Genomic DNA, 20,362 nt, shown 5'->3' on the forward strand with positions numbered 1-20,362 from the left:
CATTTAGTAGCGCAAGGCATTTAGGGAAGTGTAGTTTCGCCTTCCCGACCCGGAAGCACACTGCGGAATATGCATGTGGGCTGCCAGATCCTTGTGAGCATATAAACAGTGCGTGCTGGCGAGCATCATGCTCTATGGAGAGTAGAGAGAGAAGAGCCTGGCGGCAAAGCATGTTGAGAGGTGTAGTTCTTACACCTCTGTGCTTTGCAACAGCAACCGGAGCAGCTAGCCAGGTAAGCGGCTTTTCTCTCTCCCCACTGGGCCAAGGCTGTTTTAGCTCTCTGCGTGTTGGTGCTGGGAGTTGTAGATCAATACAACTCAACTAACAACTTTCTACATAACCTTAGTAGGGACTGCCATACAGCTCGCCCTGCCCATTTAAAGTGATACGGCTTATTTACAATCTGTAAAATGAACTTGGTCATCAGGGGTTGTGGCCACAAAAATGGGCGTGGTCAAAAATTGCATATGCAAATTAGGGGTGGGAAGGGGAAAACATTCTTTACTTCCTTGTTTTGTGACAAAAAGTCACGCGCTTTCCCTCCCCGCCCCTAATTTGCATATGCCAATTCGGTTCGGCCTGGCAGAAGGATTCGGCCGAATCTGAATCCTGTTGAAAAAGGCCGAATCCCGAACCGAATCCTGGATTCGGTGCATCCCTAATTATTAAAGAACGCATAGAAATAGTTTTTTAAAAATTCGCATTATTTGGAAAAAATAAATTGAGTCTATGGGAGGCAGCCTTCCATCATTCAGAACTTTGAACTTTCTGGACAATGGGTTTCCAGATAATGGATCTGTACTTGTTTGGTTGGTTTATCCTCTATTTGCCCTGCTAAATTCTATCAAGGCCTTACAGTTCAGTGATGTAAACAGTAAAATTCTTTGTGCATATAGTTTGAGGCTAGCTGATTCATATTGGTTAGTGTTGAGGTATCAACACACTGAACAGATAGAAATGATCAAATTCGATTACGTTTTTATTGAGTTGGTTGAGCTGCTGCATATGGTTACACATGTTTAAACCACACTATGCTTGCTCTCTGTAGTAAACTCAGTTGATAGTTAATGATAGGCAGCTCTGGGCTTTTGGGCCTCCACCAATTGTGTCTTTGATCTCGTAGCTTTAATATGTATACTTTTATTACAATTTCTGATTATCTGTCTGGTGATCGTGTTGGTGAGGACACACCTGTTTGGTTATTTATTTATTTTTTTGGGGGTTTTTTTCTCCCCCAGTTACCAATTCCCTTTCAGTCTTTCTAGGGGAACTAGAAGGAATTTTCAAAGGTTGCAGACAATACAACATTAAGTTAATTTTTCATTCCCTTTATTTTTGTCTTTGTTTCTTATATCTATTCTTAGGATCATGTTGAGTGTAGAATGGATCCATGTGGCAGAAATGTGCTTCTACCTGGATGATGGATTTTGGAGTTTCAGGGCACCCCAATGACTGTTTCCCTTACAGTTGTACTCCCGTCGTGGCTGCCCTACTTGCATATCTTACGTAGTCTCGGAATGAACAAGATGAAGGAGCTCATTCTTTCTACTGGAAAAATAAGCAGATGCCTGATATCAGTGGAGGTGTAAATGTAGATGATGAATGTGACACCTGATTTAATCCAGAATGCTTGGGACCTGGGGTTTTCTGCATAGCTGTTCTTTCCGTAATTTGGATCTTCATACCTTAAAGGGGTTGTTCACCTTTTAGATAACTTTTAGTATGATGTAGAGAGTGATATTCTGAGACAATATGTCATTTGTTTTCATTTTTTATTATTGAAGGTTTTTGAGTTATTTGGCTTTTTATTCAGCAGCTCTTCAATTAGCATCTTATGCAAACTGGTAACTAGGGTCCAAATTACCATAGCAACCATTTGAATAAGAGGCTTGAATAGAAGGATCAGTAATAAAAAGTAACAAAAACAATACATTTGTAGCCTTACAGAACATGTGTCTTTTAGAAGGGAGTCAGCGACGCCCATTTTTAAAGCTGTCAAAAGAAAAAGGCAAATAACTATATAAAAAAATAAAATAATGAAAACCAATTGAAAACTTGTTTAGAATTGTTCATTCTATAACATAATAAAAGTTACCATAATGGTAAACCACTCCTTGCTAGAAAATTATTGAAAAATTAAATAAACCCAATAGGCTGGTTTTACTTCCAATCAGGGTTAATTATATCTTAGTTTGGAATAAGTACAAGCAACTATTTTATTATTATTACAGGGAAAAAGGAAATATTTTAAAATGTGGATTATTTGGATAAAATGGAGTCTATTGAAGACATCCTTACCATAATTCAGAGCTTTCTGGATACCGGGTTTCTGAATAAGGGATCCCATACATCTACTGATAATGTTGTTTGGTTATCCAAATCAATAGCCATGTACTGTAGGATAGATATGTGCTGGTTTAAGGATCTGGCATGTTGGCCTGCTAGTTTGGCAGACTTGTTTGTTCCTCCAAATCTGACAATGTTTTTGAGCTGTTTATAATTTAACTTCACAGACTTTTGAAAAGGCCACCTCCTTTTTGTGTTTAGAAAGCAGTGTATTATTCTGCTGAAGTTATCATCATGTAGGATGTTTTGTGAAGATGTAACAATCATATACTTTAGTTGAGGGGGGGGTGCTACATTTTTTTTGCAAAATAACTCCTTTGGCAGTATTTATTAATCACTTTCTGTTTCCTGTACTCACTCTTGAGTTCTAAAGTTTAAACCCATATGGTAGAAGCGTGTTCTCTTTCACGTCTCTTAATCTGCTTTTTTATTTTGCTACATTGTTTTGAGAATTCAGAACAGCGACTATAACACAGCTGGACAGATACTGCTTGTGCTGTAGTAGTAATAACATAGCTTTAAATCCAGTGCAAATTTTAAATAAAACTGGTGGTTCACTTTTAGGATGTTATAGAATGGACAGTTCTAAACAACTTTTCAATTGGTCACCATTAGTCTTTTAAATAATTTCTTTCCAGGTTTCAAATGGCTCACTGACCCAATCTGAAAACAAATATTCTGTAAGGCTACACATGTATTGTTATTGCTACTTTAAATTACTCATTTTCTTTTCAGACCCTCTTCTATTCATATTTCAGTCTCTTATCCAAATCAGTCCATGGTTGTTAGGGTAATTTGGACCCTAGCAACCAGATTGCCAATATTACAAACTGGAGAGCTGCTGAATACAAAGCTAAATAATATAAAAACCACAAATCATAAAAAATTAAAACCAATTGCAAATTGTCTAATATCACTCACTACATCATACGAAAAGTTAACTCAAAGGTGAACAACCCCTTTAATGTATTAAGGAAAATTACTTAATGACATTTTCTCTTTCACTTCCCTTTCACCAATTCTTTTTTACCGAATAACTACTAAATTCCAAGCTTGACCACCAGTCACTTGTAAAAAAAAAAATTCATGTATTGAAATCTTATTATTAATTTCTAAGTATTGTAGACATAGCAAGGAAATCAGGGGACTTAAGCAAGGCCACGCATGGGACATGGAAGATTTGTAGTTTGTATTCCCTCTGTGCTGTGTGCTTTTTGCAAATTCACACAATTTGTAACTATTTGTGTAACTTTCCAAAATAAAGTATACACACACAATTCAGGTTTCGATTAGCCAAGCTGTTGGGCATACAGTTGTTAAAAAGTCATGTTGTTGACCCATGTGATTGTGCATGCTACTGAAAAAAGATTAGAAGTTACTTTTGTGGAGTAAAATGGCCACATTTTATTTCTACTTATATTATACTTTACTTTTTCACTCCAAAAGTGGAGAGACAAATGTGGTGTATATAGTACAGTGTGGGTTCAGTTTCAAAGCAACACCAACTATTTTAACATATGTTATTTACAAGTGAAGATGAAAGGGATGTTGACCATAATCCTAGCGTGTGGGGGTTAGTACCTTAAAATGTAAATCAATTGGCACAGAAACCATAGGTTTACTATTTACATCACTGAACAATGCCACTCTTGGTGCTTGGAGGCAGTTATCACAGTAATCTTCTGCTTTTCTCCAAGATGCTTAGGAAAAGTAGCAGGGACTAAATCTTACCAGAAAATCTTTTTTAGTAAAATCATTTAGCGCTTTTACCTCTAGTAAAGGGAACAAGATGGTGTAGTTCTCTATTTTACAAATGTTTTCCATACCAAGAGCCAATTAAGGCTTCACTTATTTTCTGTCTAACCTGCAATAATTGATTTTGTAAAGAAGCAAATGTTCTGTCCACTTGAGCTTTTTATCAGTTTGTCTTTACATTTCTTTTTAGTGATCACAACTTTGGGATTTAAAGGAACTGGCTTCAGCAGAAAGAAGGGCAAAGGAGGTAAGATAATTGGATGATCAGTTCCACCGTGTGCAGTGAATGTTAAAGCTCTTTGCTGAATGCGGTTTTTCAAGAAAGATGCCCATATTTATAGCCATTGATCATGTTTTCATGCCCAGGAGGGGTGTGGATCAGTCACACCTTCTATCGAATAGGGGTCTCAAGGAATACTGTTCATTCAGCTGCTTTCTAGTTAAGTGCTAAATCAGCATGTGAAGTATTTGGATGTTTGACTTTAGAAGTATCTGTGAGTTATTTGTTTTTGTTTTGTTTTTTTGTTAGAATATCCTGGGGTGGATCAGCTATGGCTGATTATTGCTGTGGCATCTGTAATGCCTGGGAGGTTGATGGGGAAATGAGGTAACCAGTGAGGCAGGGTAATGTTACATTTTGCAACTCTATCGTTAATAATTTTGTATTAATGGATTTTGTATGGATTTTTAATGCATCTGGAGAAAGGTTTTAGATCATAACCGAAATGTTGATGTAAAAATATACCAACGTTTCAGCTCCTACTTTTTTGGTTCTGGTGACCCAGCTCTAAGGCAGGGCAGCTTGTCTTCCTAAAACATTATTTTATAGGTGAAAATGATGTAGAAGAAGATGACGATGATTCTTTAGTTGTACCAGCAGACTCTAGCTTTTCTGATGTCGTAACTGAAGAGAATGAGTTGGACTCTGAGTCAGAAATCATGCTAAAAATGGGTCTCCCTTTGCAGTTTGGTGGCTCATCATATGAGAGGAATTATGTGGTAAGTGTATGAGGGGTCTATTTACCAACATTCAACCTTGGGCTGTAATGGTTTCCCCAATTTGCACGCATGAATAGCTAATGTGGGTTGAAAAAAATACAAAAGTCCATCAATATGTTTGTGAAGATTCTCATTCATCTAGGTCATGGTATATCTGTAGAAGTCAAATCAAATGGTCCTGCTGTGTTTTTCTCAATTTGAAATGAAATATCTGGCTGATTTGACTTATTTCTACAGATAAAAGTCCAAATGTAACCTCTCCAAATAAACCCCAATTCATACCCATCAATACACCCCTATATAAACTATATATCAATATCTATAATAACTGTATATCTTAAGATCACAATAGCCTTGGATAGTATACTTCTTAAACAAATCATCCAAAGCTCTTAAAGACTTTAATAAAATCTGATATCATAACCTAGCCCAGCTGGGCATTTCACAACCTCACTATTTAAAGCCATCTTTGCTGCTTCAAATGAAAGCCAGACCTTTTATGCTGGAAAAATGCTCTCTCATAATGCATATCCAAATTGCAGTAAATTGTGAGAAACCAGAAGACTTAATATATTTTTAAAAAAAAAAAAGAGCAAGAAAGGTAATTGGTGGAGAAAGTAACAAACCTTGAATTGCTATACCTGAAGCAAACTTTGAGCCTTGTATTAAATTATCCCTCATGATTTTACATAAATGCAGTCTTTGCACTAATGCAAATAAATGGCAGTTTTCACAAAGAAAAGCCCTATGCCGATCCTAATAAGTTGTGCTTTATTCTTAATGTCCTATTCTTTAATTCAGTTGAACAGAGAGTTGTTTTGTCATAACAACTTGTAACCTTCCCACTGTGTTAAGGCTCGCAGGGAAACCTCCACATTTGTTTATTTTCCTGTGGATTATGTTACTATTGTGGAAATTTTTTTTTCTCTAGCCAGTGGATTCTTGTGGAAATGTACATAAAGTATGGAAGAAGAGAGAGACCAAATGCAAGAGACCTTTAGCTGAAAGTATCCAAGAAGCAATAGAAGAACTAGCTCAAAACGCCAGCCATCCTTGTGAAGAGGACTTTCCTGCATATCCTGAGAAAGCTGACCTAAAAGGTGGCTGTAATATTAATCATAAGGATAATGCAACTGAATCATCTACTCTAAATATACCTTCCACAGAGCCTAATTTAAAAGACAAATTGGAAGAGTATTGGAATCAGTATGGCCAAGGGTTATTATGGCAGCACTGGATTAAAAATCATCCAGAGCTATCCCTGTCAGGAAAGCATTGTAGCCTTGAACCCTGGAGCTCTGCTGATACCAAGGATAAATGGAATACGTGTTATAATGAATGTTACTGGAGCTATTTTGAGAAGTTTCAGTACTGGTCTGATCAAGGGTGGATGTTTGATACACCCAATATGTCTAAAATCAGTGAGGCACAAACTCAGATTGCAGATGAAAACAATGCCATGATGTCTGCTGGAGACAGTGATTGCCTTCAGGAAGACCATTGCAAAACTCTTGTAAAATCTATAGGCAACATTAATCTTGATCCAGAGGAAATTGATCAAGTTCATCCTTCCCGAAGTGTTATTAATGAGGCTAATCTGCTGCAAACCCCAGACAGCTTTGGAAAGCATTGTCCTACTGATCCTAACCAGAATGAGCCTAGTGATGGAACGGGGGAAAATTTTGCAGCATCTGGACATACAGATACAAGCCAGCCAGGTCTGTAAACCTAGTAGCTTCTATTAACAGGAAATTTTTTTGGAATTGCAAACAAACTTCCCAGCAGTCTAACCCTCAGCATGCACAGTTGTGATAGGCTACAAGACCCTTAATCAAAGTGTTATCTTTGGCTTTTATATCTCTATTGCTTATTTTGCCCTATAATTATCCATAAGTGCATAGTGTGGGGCAGTGAAGTTGCTTGCTCATGGGCATTATGTATTTTTCTTTAGTGTCAACAAGAGCATCTTCAAGCTCATATTGGCGGATCAGTCCCTCAGCCATCATGAAGGACAGGGATGAAGATGATGAACCGCCAGAGTGCAAACAAGCTAAAATCAAGAGAAGGTAACACCTGTTTGCAAATTACATTTTTCAAAACAAAATATACTGCTAAGGGCAATCATAAACATTGTGTTCAAAATCACTCCAACAGAGGTATTTTAAGTTTGCTACTGTAAAAGAAATTTATATACAGGACTATCGATCATTTTAGTTTTATTAACATAATAGAAATATTTCTAAACGTGGTTTTTTTTGACAAATGAGAGAAAATGTAATACTAAGCCATTTTTTTTTTTTTTTTTGATTCCATTTTGATGCCTGCAATTTTTTGGATCAGGCCCATCCCACGACACAAGTGCATATATGTCTTGATCAATGTTCTGGAACTAGGCAATCCGGCATTCTGTTGCAAACACACATCCAACTTCAGTTTTTTTTTTTGCCATGTCTCTTCTGGTTTTATTGCTCACTTTTTTGACCTTTATTTCATTCTTTCTTCAATTATGGTTTTATCTTTCCAAATTGTATGCTCCTCTTTTATTTTACTTTAGTTTAGCTCATATTTTACTTCTCCCGTTCTGTAACTCTGTTTTTCTTCTTACATCTATTATTTGTTTCCCAACTCCATTTATTTTTTTAAATCTGCACTGTACACTTATGTCCTATTTTATTTATCTTGTACCCATACAGTCCTACTTACCTCTGTTTTTCCCTCTCCTTTGTCTATTAATAACTGCAACTGTAATTTACCACATTTTGTTCCTTTAGGTTTAGTGTTAAGCCTGTCTCTGCCCACTCAAATGACCTGTAAGTTGATTGGATAGGACATGGCTTGAAACTCCTATTCACTGACCAATCAACTCAAATCTTGCTTGTGCAAAAGGCATGCAATTGAGTTTAGCACTGAACATGATGTAAAGAAGGAAGGCTAATTACAGGTGCAGGCATAGAGCAGCGCACAACACTTAATTGCTTGTTCCAAAGACCCCCACATGGGGCATCCACATAGTTTGTAAATATCTGCTCTAGATTAAAAATGTGCTGCTTTACATTTCGAAGTCTGTGTATAACTAACCTGAACTCTTCCACGGATTTTTAAAAGGGACCATTTTATACTTAAAGTTACATAATTTTGTTACTGGGAGGCTTTAACATAGCTTAATTAAACTGTTTCATTTGAAGTCATGAACTTGATGCAGAAGAAAACCCATGCGACGATGTTCTGGTAGCAGCTTCCACCATCTTGGGACTAAAATATGGCACAGGGCAAAAGTAAGTTCAATGTTATTCCTAAGCCAAAATACAAAAGTCTAGTTTTGAATTTATGATAAGACATCAGCTCTAATGCAACCTTGGGGACACAGGTGTGCCATTGATCACTACCATTGTTCCATTGACTGTTTTTTAAAAACTAGTATAATTCTAAAGAATAGCTTGTATAATATACAGATGTATAATACACATCCTAGGAATATCCAATAAAATGTTATTCTAAGCTCTGCTCCGTGATAGAATCACAAACCCTTTATTACTGGCAACAAGTAATATTCCTCCTACTTTCTAATAAAGCGATATTCAAATAGCCTCCCTATATATTTTTTTTTCTCTCTTGGTCTGTGCTTTAGTCAGAGCTGCATGTTACATGGCCCTGTGACTGAACATACTAGTCTTTAAAAGACAAGGAAATGCTGTCATTGGAAGGGTACTAAAATTCACCCCAGTGTAAAAAAAAAAATGGCACCCGGGCTGAATACTATACTGTCATTTTACTTCCCAGGTAGATTCTGCTTGGGATTAAATATGCAAAGTATGCAAGCAGGTTTTTTCCTATAAAACACTTGAGTAGGTTTACAGTCTACATAAATTCTACATAAACTACGATTTACAGATATGGTGGAGTTGCCAACTTTACCCGCCGAACTCTGCGTTATCTGGAAAAAGGAGTCAAGTATAGGTCCCAGTTCCTGGATATGCACAGGCCAGTGAAGGCTAAGAATAAGCACATTTTTTTCACTGACGAAGGCAATGCAGTGCCCAAAAGCAAAACTCTGAACAAGGTAAGATTATGTTAAATGCCTTCTTTGTACTTATCACCTATAAGTAGAAGAATTTCTACTTTTCAGTTTACCATCTCCTTATCGACTTTTTATACCCTTGCTTGATAGTAGAGGCTATTGCTTACTATACGCATGTTTAATACAGAATTTCCTATTTCTCATATAATTGTTTTTTTTTTTGCAACCGTTTTTCATTTCTGTGCTGAGAGGTAATTTGGTGAAAGTGCTGCTGATATCCTTCCCAAATAGTTTTTCTATTTATGGTATATTTGTTATTGTTCAGCAACATTTTTTGCTCTACATTTCTTTACCTTGTGAACTGAATGCTTTTAAATTAATTTTTTTAAGGTGCAGACTTTCCTTAAAGAAGTGAGTAAAGATATCCAGCACCCTTTGGCTGAAACATACACCATACAAGAGGTGGAAGACTCCTTCAGCAGCACTGATTCTGAAGAACAAAATCATGAAGTTCAAGAGTCTTCTTCCCATCAGGAAAGCCAAAGTCCAGACTCTGTGGCAAACAGTGCGGCACCTTCAAACCCCATCTGGTGTTCAACAGATGAATATACAGAGCTAGATTTATGTAACAATATTGATTTGAATCCCTCAAGACCGCTAATTCCCTTGGACATTCCAGACTATTTACAAAATGATACTGAAGTTACCAAAAATGGTTTGTTACACTACTTGATATATATATATTTTTTCTTAAAACCTTGGTTTTTTAGCCACTTAAAGGCGGGGAAGGGGGGTGATTTTACTATTACAGTGATTTCCTTCATAGTGAGAATCAAGTTAGAAAATTAAAGCAGAAGTTGGTTTCATTGTATAACTGTAACTATATTTTCTTTCAATATATAAAAAATGTCTGGTTATAGTAAATTTTGCCTATGCTATTTTTATAAAATGTTTGCATAATATCTGAACAGTAAGGAAAGCAGGCATCTTGCTGGGCTTTGGATCTTCGAAAATCACAACAAGTGGAAAACTTCTATGTGTATTGGGTGTACAGAGCTTTTCGCGCTTTGAGAACTTGCGTAGATCCGTATTTAAACAATGTTGTCTTTGCTGAAGACAGAAGTGGCATGTCTGTTTCTTTTTTGTTTTATAGACGATGACAAAGTAAAAAAGAAAAAAAAGATTAAAAGGAAAACAAAATGCCTGCCCCCTGAGATCGCTGCAGTACCTCACCTGGCCAAGTACTGGGCTCAGCGTTACAGACTATTCTCTCGATTTGATGAAGGGATTAAATTAGATGAAGGTAATAGTATTACACTGCCCATGAATACATTTACTCTTAGACTAATGACAAATGGGGTGCTCTGCATGCCCCCTCCATGAAAGCTGCATTCTGTATTTTAATAAACGAATTCAGTATATCCAGATTTAGAGCCTTCATACGTAAATATATAATACATCTATATATTCTAGAATATTATAATATGTGCATATTAAATCTATTTGTCTTCTATCCATTGTAGAAGGCTGGTTTTCAGTGACGCCAGAGAAAATTGCAGAGCACATTGCTAGCCGGGTCAGGCAGTCGTGTGACTGTGGTGTGGTTGTAGATGCCTTCTGTGGAGTTGGAGGGAATGCCATACAGTTTGCAAAGGCAGGGAACAGAGGTATGTATGATGCTGGTGAAAAGCATTTTAGATCTGCTGCCTACTGGTTGATTTCTCTATGCCTTCGACTGAACACTATCTTAGGGATTTGTAATTGAGGCCGTCTCCCAGTCTCACAAATACTAAACCTGTAGCAGTAAACATTAACAGAGTTTCTGCTACCATAGGGTAGATTATTTCCTGCTTTGCATTTAATAGTATTTCTGGGATTCTGTCTTTAGTGATTGCTGTGGATATTGACCCTGTGAAGCTTGACTTTGCTCGCAACAATGCCGAAGTGTATGGAGTGACGGACCGGATAGAATTCATCCGTGGTGATTTCATGCTCTTGGCTCCAGACTTGAAGGCAGATGCCATATTCCTCAGCCCGCCGTGGGGTGGCCCGGATTATGTCAGCGCAGAGACTTTTGACATCGGAACAATGTGCCTTGATGGATATCCTTTACAATTCAGGCTTTGTAAACCATTTTAGCAAGTTGTAAAACACCAATACCATCAGTTGGCAATGACTCAAAAGAATGTATCACATTTTCACATAAGTTTGCAAGAAGGCTCTATGTTTTATCAGCATTGCTGGCACATGCACAGATCTTGTCATTCAAGTTCTGCTGATATTCTCCACCATATATTGTGTTCTGTGAAGCCATACTTCATCATCATTAAGTAATAAGTAAAATATATAAAAAAAATAAACAGTACATTGGTTCACCTTTAAATTAACTTGGTATGATGTAGACATTGATATTCTGAAACCTTATCCAGTCAAAATATCATGCAGTTTCATATATTGTGTAAGGGGACCTAGACTGCCCATCATATTTTGATTAGTATTGTGTAAACTGTGCTACCTGTTCATTTTTCCTTTACAAGCTTCCACATTTGAAGTTTTCAGGCTGTCCAAGCAGATAACCAAGAATATCATCTATTTTCTCCCACGGAATACTGATGTGGAGCAGGTCAGTCTATGCAACATATGTATATGTAATGGTTTTTTTCACACTGTACACATTAAACAAAATATATAGGCCGTCCCAGGGCCTATTCTACAAATTAAAAAATCCCAACCTGGCCAGCTTTGCTTTATAACAAAGATTTTACAAATACACTTTATCAACTTGGACCAATGGTTCCCAAACTGTGCCCCCAGAGAGTGGCAGTGGGGTTAAGGGGAGTATTGGGGTGAATGACTATTTTCTCCCTTTCATACACAAAGCCCAGAATAGCCACTAAATTAGTCCCTCTTCTGTGGACATTCTTTTTCGCTTTTCCCTTTTGAGTACTGAAGACCAAAACTGCACTACATGTTTTAGCTGAAATTATATATAAAAAGGTATAATTCTTTTATACCAATACCGCGCCATTCCTCTATTGGACTTTTAATATCACTGTTCATGCCAGGTTAATACGGCACAGGAAATTTAAAATAGAATGCAAAAGGAAGCGCACACTTAGGGGCTGATTCACAAAGGGTCGAATATCGAGGGTTAATTAACCCTCGATATTCGACTGGGAAATAAAAATTTTAGCGCAAATAGTGCGATCGAACGATCGAAGGATTATTCCTTCGATCGAACGATAAAATCCTTCGAAGCGAACGATTCGAAGGATTTTAATCCAACGATCGAAGGAATATCCTTCGATCAAAAAAAGTTAGCCAAGCCTAAGGGGACCTTCCCCATAGGCTAACATTGCGTTCGGTAGCTTTTAGATGGCGAACTAGGGGGTCGAAGTTTTTTCTTAAAGAGACAGTACTTCGACTATCGAATGGTCGAACGATTTTTACTTAGAATAGTTCGATTCGAAGTCGTAGTCGAAGGTCGTAGTAGCCCATTCGATGGTCGAAGTAGCCCAAAAAACACTTCGAAATTCGAAGTTTTTTTTACTTCGAATCCTTCACTCTAAGTTAGTGAATCGGCCCCATAGAGTAGTATTGTCTTAATTAAGATAAGTCATGAAGCCCATAGAGCCACAGAGTGTTAAAAATGGTGTCTGGAGAGCTATATTGCAGAAGATCCGCCATTGTGATATTCTTCAAGATTCCCCCTTTCGGGTATATACTCACAAGATTTGTGATGCATATATTAATGTTGGTCCTTTGCCTTATAAGTTCCCTCCAGTCATCCAACAAGTAAAACAATGAAGATATAAAGCAAAATAGAGTACAATATTGCTTTAATAAATGTTAAAATCACCACAAAACAACCAATTTTCTACTCACAATGATAGCCAGATCATAAAGCACATGTACCCAAAGCTAAATAAAAGTCTGGATTTCTCTGGGACCAGGAAGGCTTCTCCTGTTGAGTCTGTGTTATCGGCAAATAAATCAAACTGCTCCAATATCAGACTGTTTTGCAGTCTCCCTTGACCTATTCCTCAGGGTAGGTGTTGTAGCGAAAGATTTTTTTGTGTTTTTGGTAGGTGTTTTGGCAAAAGAAGTATTGCCCTCTCTATTGTGACACTATACCCCTTTCTAATACAGGCTAGTTTCTTTCTTACTTTGTTGCTGCTGATGATTGGCATTGCTTGCTAAATCTATTACTTAGCTCCTACTACTGACTACTTTTTTTCCCCCTATATTTGTCCCATTTGAGGGTATCAATTCCCTGCATAGTTATAACCTTATAATTTATCCACTCTGAATTTCGTTCATTGAAACCGTTCGAACAGTTCATGATCCCCTGACTCATCCTAAATGGTGTTCTCATTTTATATTATCAGCAAACAGAAAATATACAGAACCCTACAGTACACCACACAAACCTCTGACATTCATACACTGTACATGATCCCTTTAACTAGTAGTCCCTTGTCCAAAAACAAATCACATCAAAACCAACAGACATTAGAATGCAGTTGTTTAAAAGCCTTGGTAAAACCTTAAGAAAACGATAAAAGTATCAAAATAGACAGTTGGCAGTTTAAAAACTGCTGATGCCTTAAATTCAACAACAACGCCACCTGCTGGTCTACAGTCAGAACATTAGAGGATAGCAAATTCTTGAGGTTCCTCTGCTTAGGGAATACCTAAAAAAGTAATCTGATGTTTTACTGCTTTGTCCACAGCAGCTCCATCTTTTGAGCGGCAGTGGTACTACACATGCTCATTTGGCTCCGGGCTGTTGAAGAAAAGCTAAGTTTGAGGCTACAGGGCTAATTATCAATCATTTCTGAGGCACAATGTACTGTGTGCCATTTGAACCTAAACATAAAGAAAAGTCTGTATTGGATAGTCAAGTTTACTCGGTATGACTTCCTCTATGTACTACAGTTTCCTCCCACACTCCAAAAATAAATTTGGGTAACCAATTACTAATAAAAGATCAAAGTGTAAAGAAGGTGCTCTGTGCCTGTTAATTAATTTATTTATTTTTTTACACTTTACTCCCTTTTTTGTGAAGGAAGCCAGTCCAATCATCTGTAACAAATGCTGCTCCATTTCACTGCTCAATTTGTGACTTCTCTTGGTGCTTAATCTACAGCTGTGTTTAGTCTTAAAGGGATCCTGTCATCGGAAAACATGTGGTTTTTTTTTTTTTTTTCAAAACGCATCAGTGAATAGTGCTACTCCAGCAGAAGTCTGCATGGAAATCCATTTCTCAAAAGAGCAAACAGATTTTTTTATATTCAATTTTGAAATCTGACATGGGGCTAGACATTTTGTCAATTTCCCAGCTGCCCCCAGTCATGTGACTTGTGCCTGCACTTTAGGAGAGAAATGCTTTCTGGCAGGCTGCTGTTTTTCCTTCTTAATGTAACTGAATGTGTCTCAGTGGGACATGGGTTTTACTATTGAGTGTTGTTCTTAGATCTACCAGGCAGCTGTTATCTTGTGTTAGGGAGCTGCTATCTGGTTACCTTCCCATTGTTCTTTTGTTTGGCTGCTGGGGGGAAAAGGGAGGGGATGATATCACTCTAACTTGCAGTACAGCAGTAAAGAGTGATTGAAGTTTATCAGAGCACAAGTCACATGACTTGGGGCAGCTGGGAAATTGACAATATATCTAGCCCCATGTCAGATTTGAAAATTGAATATACAAAAATCTGTTTGCTCTTTTGAGAAATGGATTCAGTGAAGAATTCTGCTGGAGCATCACTATTAACTGATTCATTTTGAAAAAAAAAAAATGTTTTCCCATGACAGTATCCCTTTAAGAATGGCATGCGATCATAGATAAAGCACAAACGAAGTTGGCAGGCAAATTCCTGGATCACTTTTGGGGTCATTTATTATTAACATTGGAGACACACATCACTGGTTAAATCTCACCACTGCAAGTTAGAAACAAAAGCTAAGATCTGATTGGTTGCTGTGGAAAAATCACCGGTGAGGTTTGTCCCCAGTGTTAGAGGAAAACTTTACTGCTCAAACAATGTAGGTCTATAAAAACATATTGCTTTAAACAGCTCCTGTAAAACCCTACATCATGTAAATAAACGGTTTTCATAATAATAATTTTTTATTACTATGTGCCAATGGGTATGTACTCAGAGTGCCATCCCGCCATCGATTTAGATTCTAGCCAGCAGGTAGGCAGTTTGGGGAGATTAGTTGCCAGAAGAAAAGGTGATTTTGTCTCTGCCCTAAAGGTGAACCACCCCTTTATTAGCAGATTTTATGTGAGCAGTCTTGACTGCCTGCAGTTACATGTGAAGCTCTTGAAGCTTTAGATATCCACTGGTCAATCCACTGGTTCCAGGCCAGCAACTTAAAACACAAAATGTCCATTGGAATATGCAGGGATATTGGTCAGGCAGGCCATTGGGAGGGGCGAGTCAGCGGGAATTTTTATGGCCCATTTATGTCCACCTTCCCCAGAACCACTTTTTATGTAACTTGGCCAGTAGAACTCAGGAAAAAATGAATCACATCTGAACAATAAGAAACTTCCAGAGCGTTATATGGTAGTGCTAAACAAAAATAAGATTCCAGACAATTCTGCACAGTACGTGGGGAAATTTTTTTTTAAAAGAAACATGCCCATATATAAAGCAGTAACATTCTCTATTTAGTGACTGTAATCCCATAATTGTAACCAGGTCATGAAAGTTCTTGTAGGTAAGAAGGAGGGTGTGTTACAGTTCAGCATGTGATGCATTGGCTAGGCACGGTCACTGACCATTATACTGTGAAACAGGAAGTCTCTCCTGGCCATTGTTCTGCTAACTCATTTGCTTTTTGTTTCTGATTGTATCATGCCGTGTCATGTGATGTTTGTATGAATGTGTTACTGAGGCCCATGGCGCACACACATTCAAATGCCTATTTATTAAATAGATATTCCAAGAGGTGCATACAGATACCTCTGTGTCTGTCCCAGGGTTTAAGCATGCAAACAAAAGATGGCAATCAGAGGCTTTTATGATCAGATGCAAAATCATGATCATTGTTTTCCCCAGAACCACTTTTTTCAATTTAAAGGGGTTGTTCACTTTTAAATGAAATTTTAGTATGGTGAAGAGCAGGCAAGTCCAAAATCAGGCCCAGGGGCCAAATGCGGCCCGTTTTCAAATTTACACCGGCCCTCAGCCTCCATCATGAAATTAATAATAATGTGCCCCGCCAATAGCCGTAGTAGTAATATTTGGGCACATTAGTGAAATGATCTGCCACTTGGTCTATACTGCTGTCTGTGTGCTGAAGGTGTTAGCAATAGACACGTACTGGCACATAGTGACGTGCTGCTCTCACATACTTCTTTAGGGCTGAAGGTGTCAATAGACGTACTGACCAGTACAGTAAACTAAAGAAGTATGCGAGAGCGATGTGTCACTATGTGTCTATTACTAACACCTTCAGCACACAGGCAGCAGTATAGACCAAGTGGCAGATCATTTCACTAATGTGCCCAAATATTACGGCTACGCGATTCCTTGTTTTAAGGAGTTAAATGATATTAATGGTTCAAAGAATGTTTGTTTTTGTTTTTTTTCAACTGGTCAACTCCAGAATGTAGATTAGACTAAGCACTGGCACAAGGGTGTCTCTAGCAGCTGGTCAGCACTACAGTGTGGGTTAGCCCAAGCTGTAGCCATTTCATTCTTTCTACTGTAAAGGCAGACACACGTGCAGATTAGGGGAGACAAATCACCTCTTCTTCGGATGACTAATCTCCCAAACTGCCTTCCCACCAGATAGAATCTAAATCGCCGTCATGATGGCACTCTGAGCGCTTCCATGCCCGAAGTTGCCATCCGATTAAGAGTCTAGCTGGTGGGAAGGCAGTTCAGGGCGATTTGTGGCCCGAAGAAGAGGCGTTTTTTTTTTTGCCCGAATAAGAGGCGATTAGCCGTCCGAAGATGAGGCGTTTTTTCTTTACCTGAAGAAGAGGCGATTTGTCGCCCGCCCACTAAATCTCCCCTAATCTCCACGTGTGTCTCTGCCCTAAGAGGCAGATGTGGTGTGAACCGTTGGTACAAGCAGGCTAATGTGGAGAACGCACGAGTGTCAGATAGAAGTCTCGTATATGTGAGGGTAATGTCTGACTGACTTCCTGTGGTGGAGGGACAAGGCTTTAGAAGTTATTCACTATGAATAGGAATCTCTGCTATCCACTTCTATCTGTTGACAGGAGTAGTCGCCTCACATTTTTGAGCAGTGCTTGCATATTGCTAGATAGCATTTGCTTCATTGCCAGCAATGGAATATGGGAAATCTGTAGTGAGATCTTGGAGACAAACATTAAACTCGGTCATCGTGCAGGAATCAGGTTATTTTGGGAGGGTGTGGATGCTTGATTAAAGACAAGCCAAAGCTATACTGTAGTTTGGGGGCCTAACAAAACATCTGGTGATTAGCAAGGAGCAATATATTAAGCCCATGCATCCTATTCTATTCCAGCAAAGACAAGGTCTTGAGTCCCTTTTTTGTGACTTGTGCATTAACTAAACCCTAAAAACTAATATGGGTAGAAATTACTTACTACACCAGTCTAAGGTTTCAGCATCTCTATAGCAGTATGATTCAGGAGATGGTCAGGCCATTTTCTCCACAGGGGCACACCATCTTGGATTTTTTTTTTTTAGGAGCGTCGGAGACCCATGCTCACTCTGGGCTGACGTTAAGAAGCTAAGCTTCAGGGTCGTTGCAAATTATCAATCAGAAAATGGAGGTTTGTCTGTCATAAAAGCTGAAGATACAGGACTGATCAGAAAAGAGTGCAATTTGCATCAGAATGTAATTGGCCTTGTATTGTGATTCATATTCTATATACACAGTGTAATGGGAGTCGGTCCCTAAGCTCAGTAACTGACGGCAGCAGCACCGAGCCTGTGCAGTGAATTGGGAGAAAACATTGGGAACAACTCAGGGGATCTTCATGTTCACAGATCTTCCCTACTAAAGGGCTGTTGGCTGATACAGAACCCAAAACATATTCTGCAGTATTTCTAGCCTGCTTTCATAAGCTTTATGCCTGCCTCTTAATTGATATAAAGGGCTCCATGCAAGTTCATACTTGGATATACATCTTTCCTCTATCTCAATATCTTCGCCTTCTCTGTTTTTAAAGAAAACCTGACACCAAAAACTGAAAGTGTATCAAAGTAATTAAAATATAATGTACTGTTGCCCTGCACTGGTAAAACTGGTGTGTGTATCAGAAAGACTACTATAGTTTATATAAACAAGCTGCTGTGTAGCCACGGGGGCAGCCATTCAAGCACAGGATACACCGTAGATAAGATACACTCTGAAGAATCCCATTGTATACTACAGAGTTCATCCTGTGCCTTTTCGCCTTTTTTCCAATGAATTTGAAATTTGAATGGGGGAAATTTATTTAAAAAAAATCAAATTTTTAAAACTTGGACGAATTTTACCCATCTGAAAAATCTAATTATACAAAACTTGATTAAAAAAAAAGCTTGAATGTCAGGAAGGCTACAAACATCACTTAATTGATCCCTGGGCGCCTCCTATTGATTTATACAATAATTCGGCAGGTTTTAGGTGGCGAATAGTCTAATTTGAATTCTTAAAGGGCCAGAGCATTATAAATCTTGAAAATCGAATTGGAATTTTTGTAAAATCTCTAATCGAGTTTGGTTAATTCCCTAGACAGTTTTTGACCATAAAAAAAAAAAATTGAGAAGTCTAATTTTCCATTTGCTTAATAAATCTGCCCCTAAAAGTTCCATTACAGGCTATGCGGCGTTAGGGTTAGTGCTGGGCTTCTTTGCTCTGTGGTTGGAAGGGTGCCAGCAGCTTGGCACATTGACAGGGGATTGCAGTTCATCTATCCCTGTGTGCAGCCAGAACTGCGACCAGCTACACCTACTCTACTATGGGTCTTAGAAAGAACCCACTGCTCATTTTAATAGATAAGGACCAATGAGGATGGCATCACTTCTGCTGTGACAATAACAGTGTTTCACTCTAAGTGACGTGCCCATGAGTTTGGCCTGCTTGGGGCCTGCCCATGAGTTTGGCCTGCTTGGGGCCTGCCCATGAGTTTGGCCTGCTCGGGGCCTGCCCATGAGTTTGGCCTGCTCGGGGCCTGCCCATGAGTTTGGCCTGCTCGGGGCCTGCCCATGAGTTTGGCCTTCTCGGGGCCTGCCCATGAGTTTGGCCTGCTCGGGGCCTGCCCATGAGTTTGGCCTGCTTGGGGCCTGTTCATGAGCTCGGCCTGCATGTAGTTCCAAGGTTCCCCAGCATCCAATGTGCCAAATTCATCAAAGCTGGTTAAACAAAAAATGGCACGTTGTGCCCATTCACACTCATGGCAACTGGTGACCTGTACTTGCATTTGTACATGAGCCCTATACTGTTATAGGATTTATTGTTTGTATTTTTATTCTGACCTGTTTCTTTGTGTGTTGTAGGTGGTATCTTTGGCCGGACCCGGAGGGCAAGTTGAAATAGAGCAGAATTTCTTGAACAAGAAACTGAAGACCATGACCGTTTACTTTGGAGATCTTATCAGAAAAGCATAGGAATTAAAATATATGTAAAATGTTTTAAAACAAAAAAAGCGCATATTTGTTAAAATATTACATTTCTTGATACATAGAATTTTGTATCGTTGCTTTCATTGTTTATAACTTATTTCATTTTGTATGAGTTCTTGTTGTCATTTAGACAAGCTCTAGTTTGTTTACCTTCAGTTTCTGTTCTAGTGCTTTGCATGTACTTTAATGATGTGAACCAACCTACTGGCTGTTTTTAAACTGTGGACCATTCAGCATCTTCAGCCAAAATGCTGGGTATTGTTTAACAACAGCTAGAAAGTTTTATATGTCTAATGTTTTAGTGCATAAAGGATATTGATTACAGATGTTTAAATAAATTTATATTTTGTATTAAATGTATTTCTGGAAGTCCTCCTTATTAAAGGAGAAGGAAAGCTACGGAGGCATTTTATTGCCAATAGATTAGCTGCAATAGTGCAAGCTAGACTGCTATATTTATTCTGTAGAATGCTTTACCATACCTGAGTAAAAAGCTCTAGAAACTCTGTTTGTTTAGAATAGGAGCTGCAGTATTAAAGGAGAAGGAAACCCCCAGGGCGCTAAACCCCTCCCCCCCTCCCCTGTGCTGCCCCCCCTCCCTCCTCCCCCCTGGCCTACCTGTCCCCC

At 38.5% G+C, this 20,362-nt stretch overlaps 1 protein-coding gene across 7 annotated transcripts; it reads left to right on the top strand.

The window, feature by feature from the left end:
* Window positions 1–71: 71 nt before the first annotated feature.
* On the top strand, window positions 72–20,095 carry tgs1.S (trimethylguanosine synthase 1 S homeolog). 7 transcript variants are annotated; one of them, XR_005962300.1, is made up of 15 exons: window positions 72–233; window positions 1,366–1,584; window positions 4,293–4,349; window positions 4,932–5,101; window positions 6,033–6,819; window positions 7,053–7,167; window positions 8,287–8,376; window positions 8,993–9,161; window positions 9,510–9,834; window positions 10,273–10,422; window positions 10,643–10,786; window positions 11,008–11,221; window positions 11,664–11,742; window positions 17,813–17,963; window positions 19,610–19,720. XR_005962300.1 is itself a non-coding variant. In XM_018223714.2 (14 exons), exons 2-14 carry the CDS (start codon window positions 1,566–1,568, stop codon window positions 19,718–19,720), a joined length of 2,430 nt encoding a protein of 809 aa, XP_018079203.1. In that variant the 5' UTR covers window positions 76–233; window positions 1,366–1,565; the 3' UTR covers window positions 19,721–20,095. The 7 variants fall into 7 exon arrangements, 6 of the variants coding, with proteins under 6 accessions (XP_018079203.1, XP_041423806.1, XP_018079206.1 ...); XM_018223714.2 differs by lacking the exon at window positions 17,813–17,963 and having other exon boundaries at window positions 76–233; window positions 19,610–20,095; XM_041567872.1 differs by lacking the exon at window positions 17,813–17,963 and having other exon boundaries at window positions 77–233; window positions 4,632–5,101; window positions 19,610–20,095.
* Window positions 20,096–20,362: the final 267 nt, after the last annotated feature.

Source organism: Xenopus laevis, chromosome 6S (assembly GCF_017654675.1).
Source record: "Xenopus laevis strain J_2021 chromosome 6S, Xenopus_laevis_v10.1, whole genome shotgun sequence".
NCBI lineage: Eukaryota > Metazoa > Chordata > Amphibia > Anura > Pipidae > Xenopus > Xenopus laevis.

Coding starts and splice junctions, on each gene's coding strand:
- tgs1.S (XM_018223714.2), top strand. Junction 8,377..8,992: donor AAATATGGCACAGGGCAAAA/GTAAGTTCAATG, acceptor TACGATTTACAG/ATATGGTGGAGTTGCCAACT. Junction 11,222..11,663: donor GGAACAATGTGCCTTGATGG/ATATCCTTTACA, acceptor ACAAGCTTCCAC/ATTTGAAGTTTTCAGGCTGT.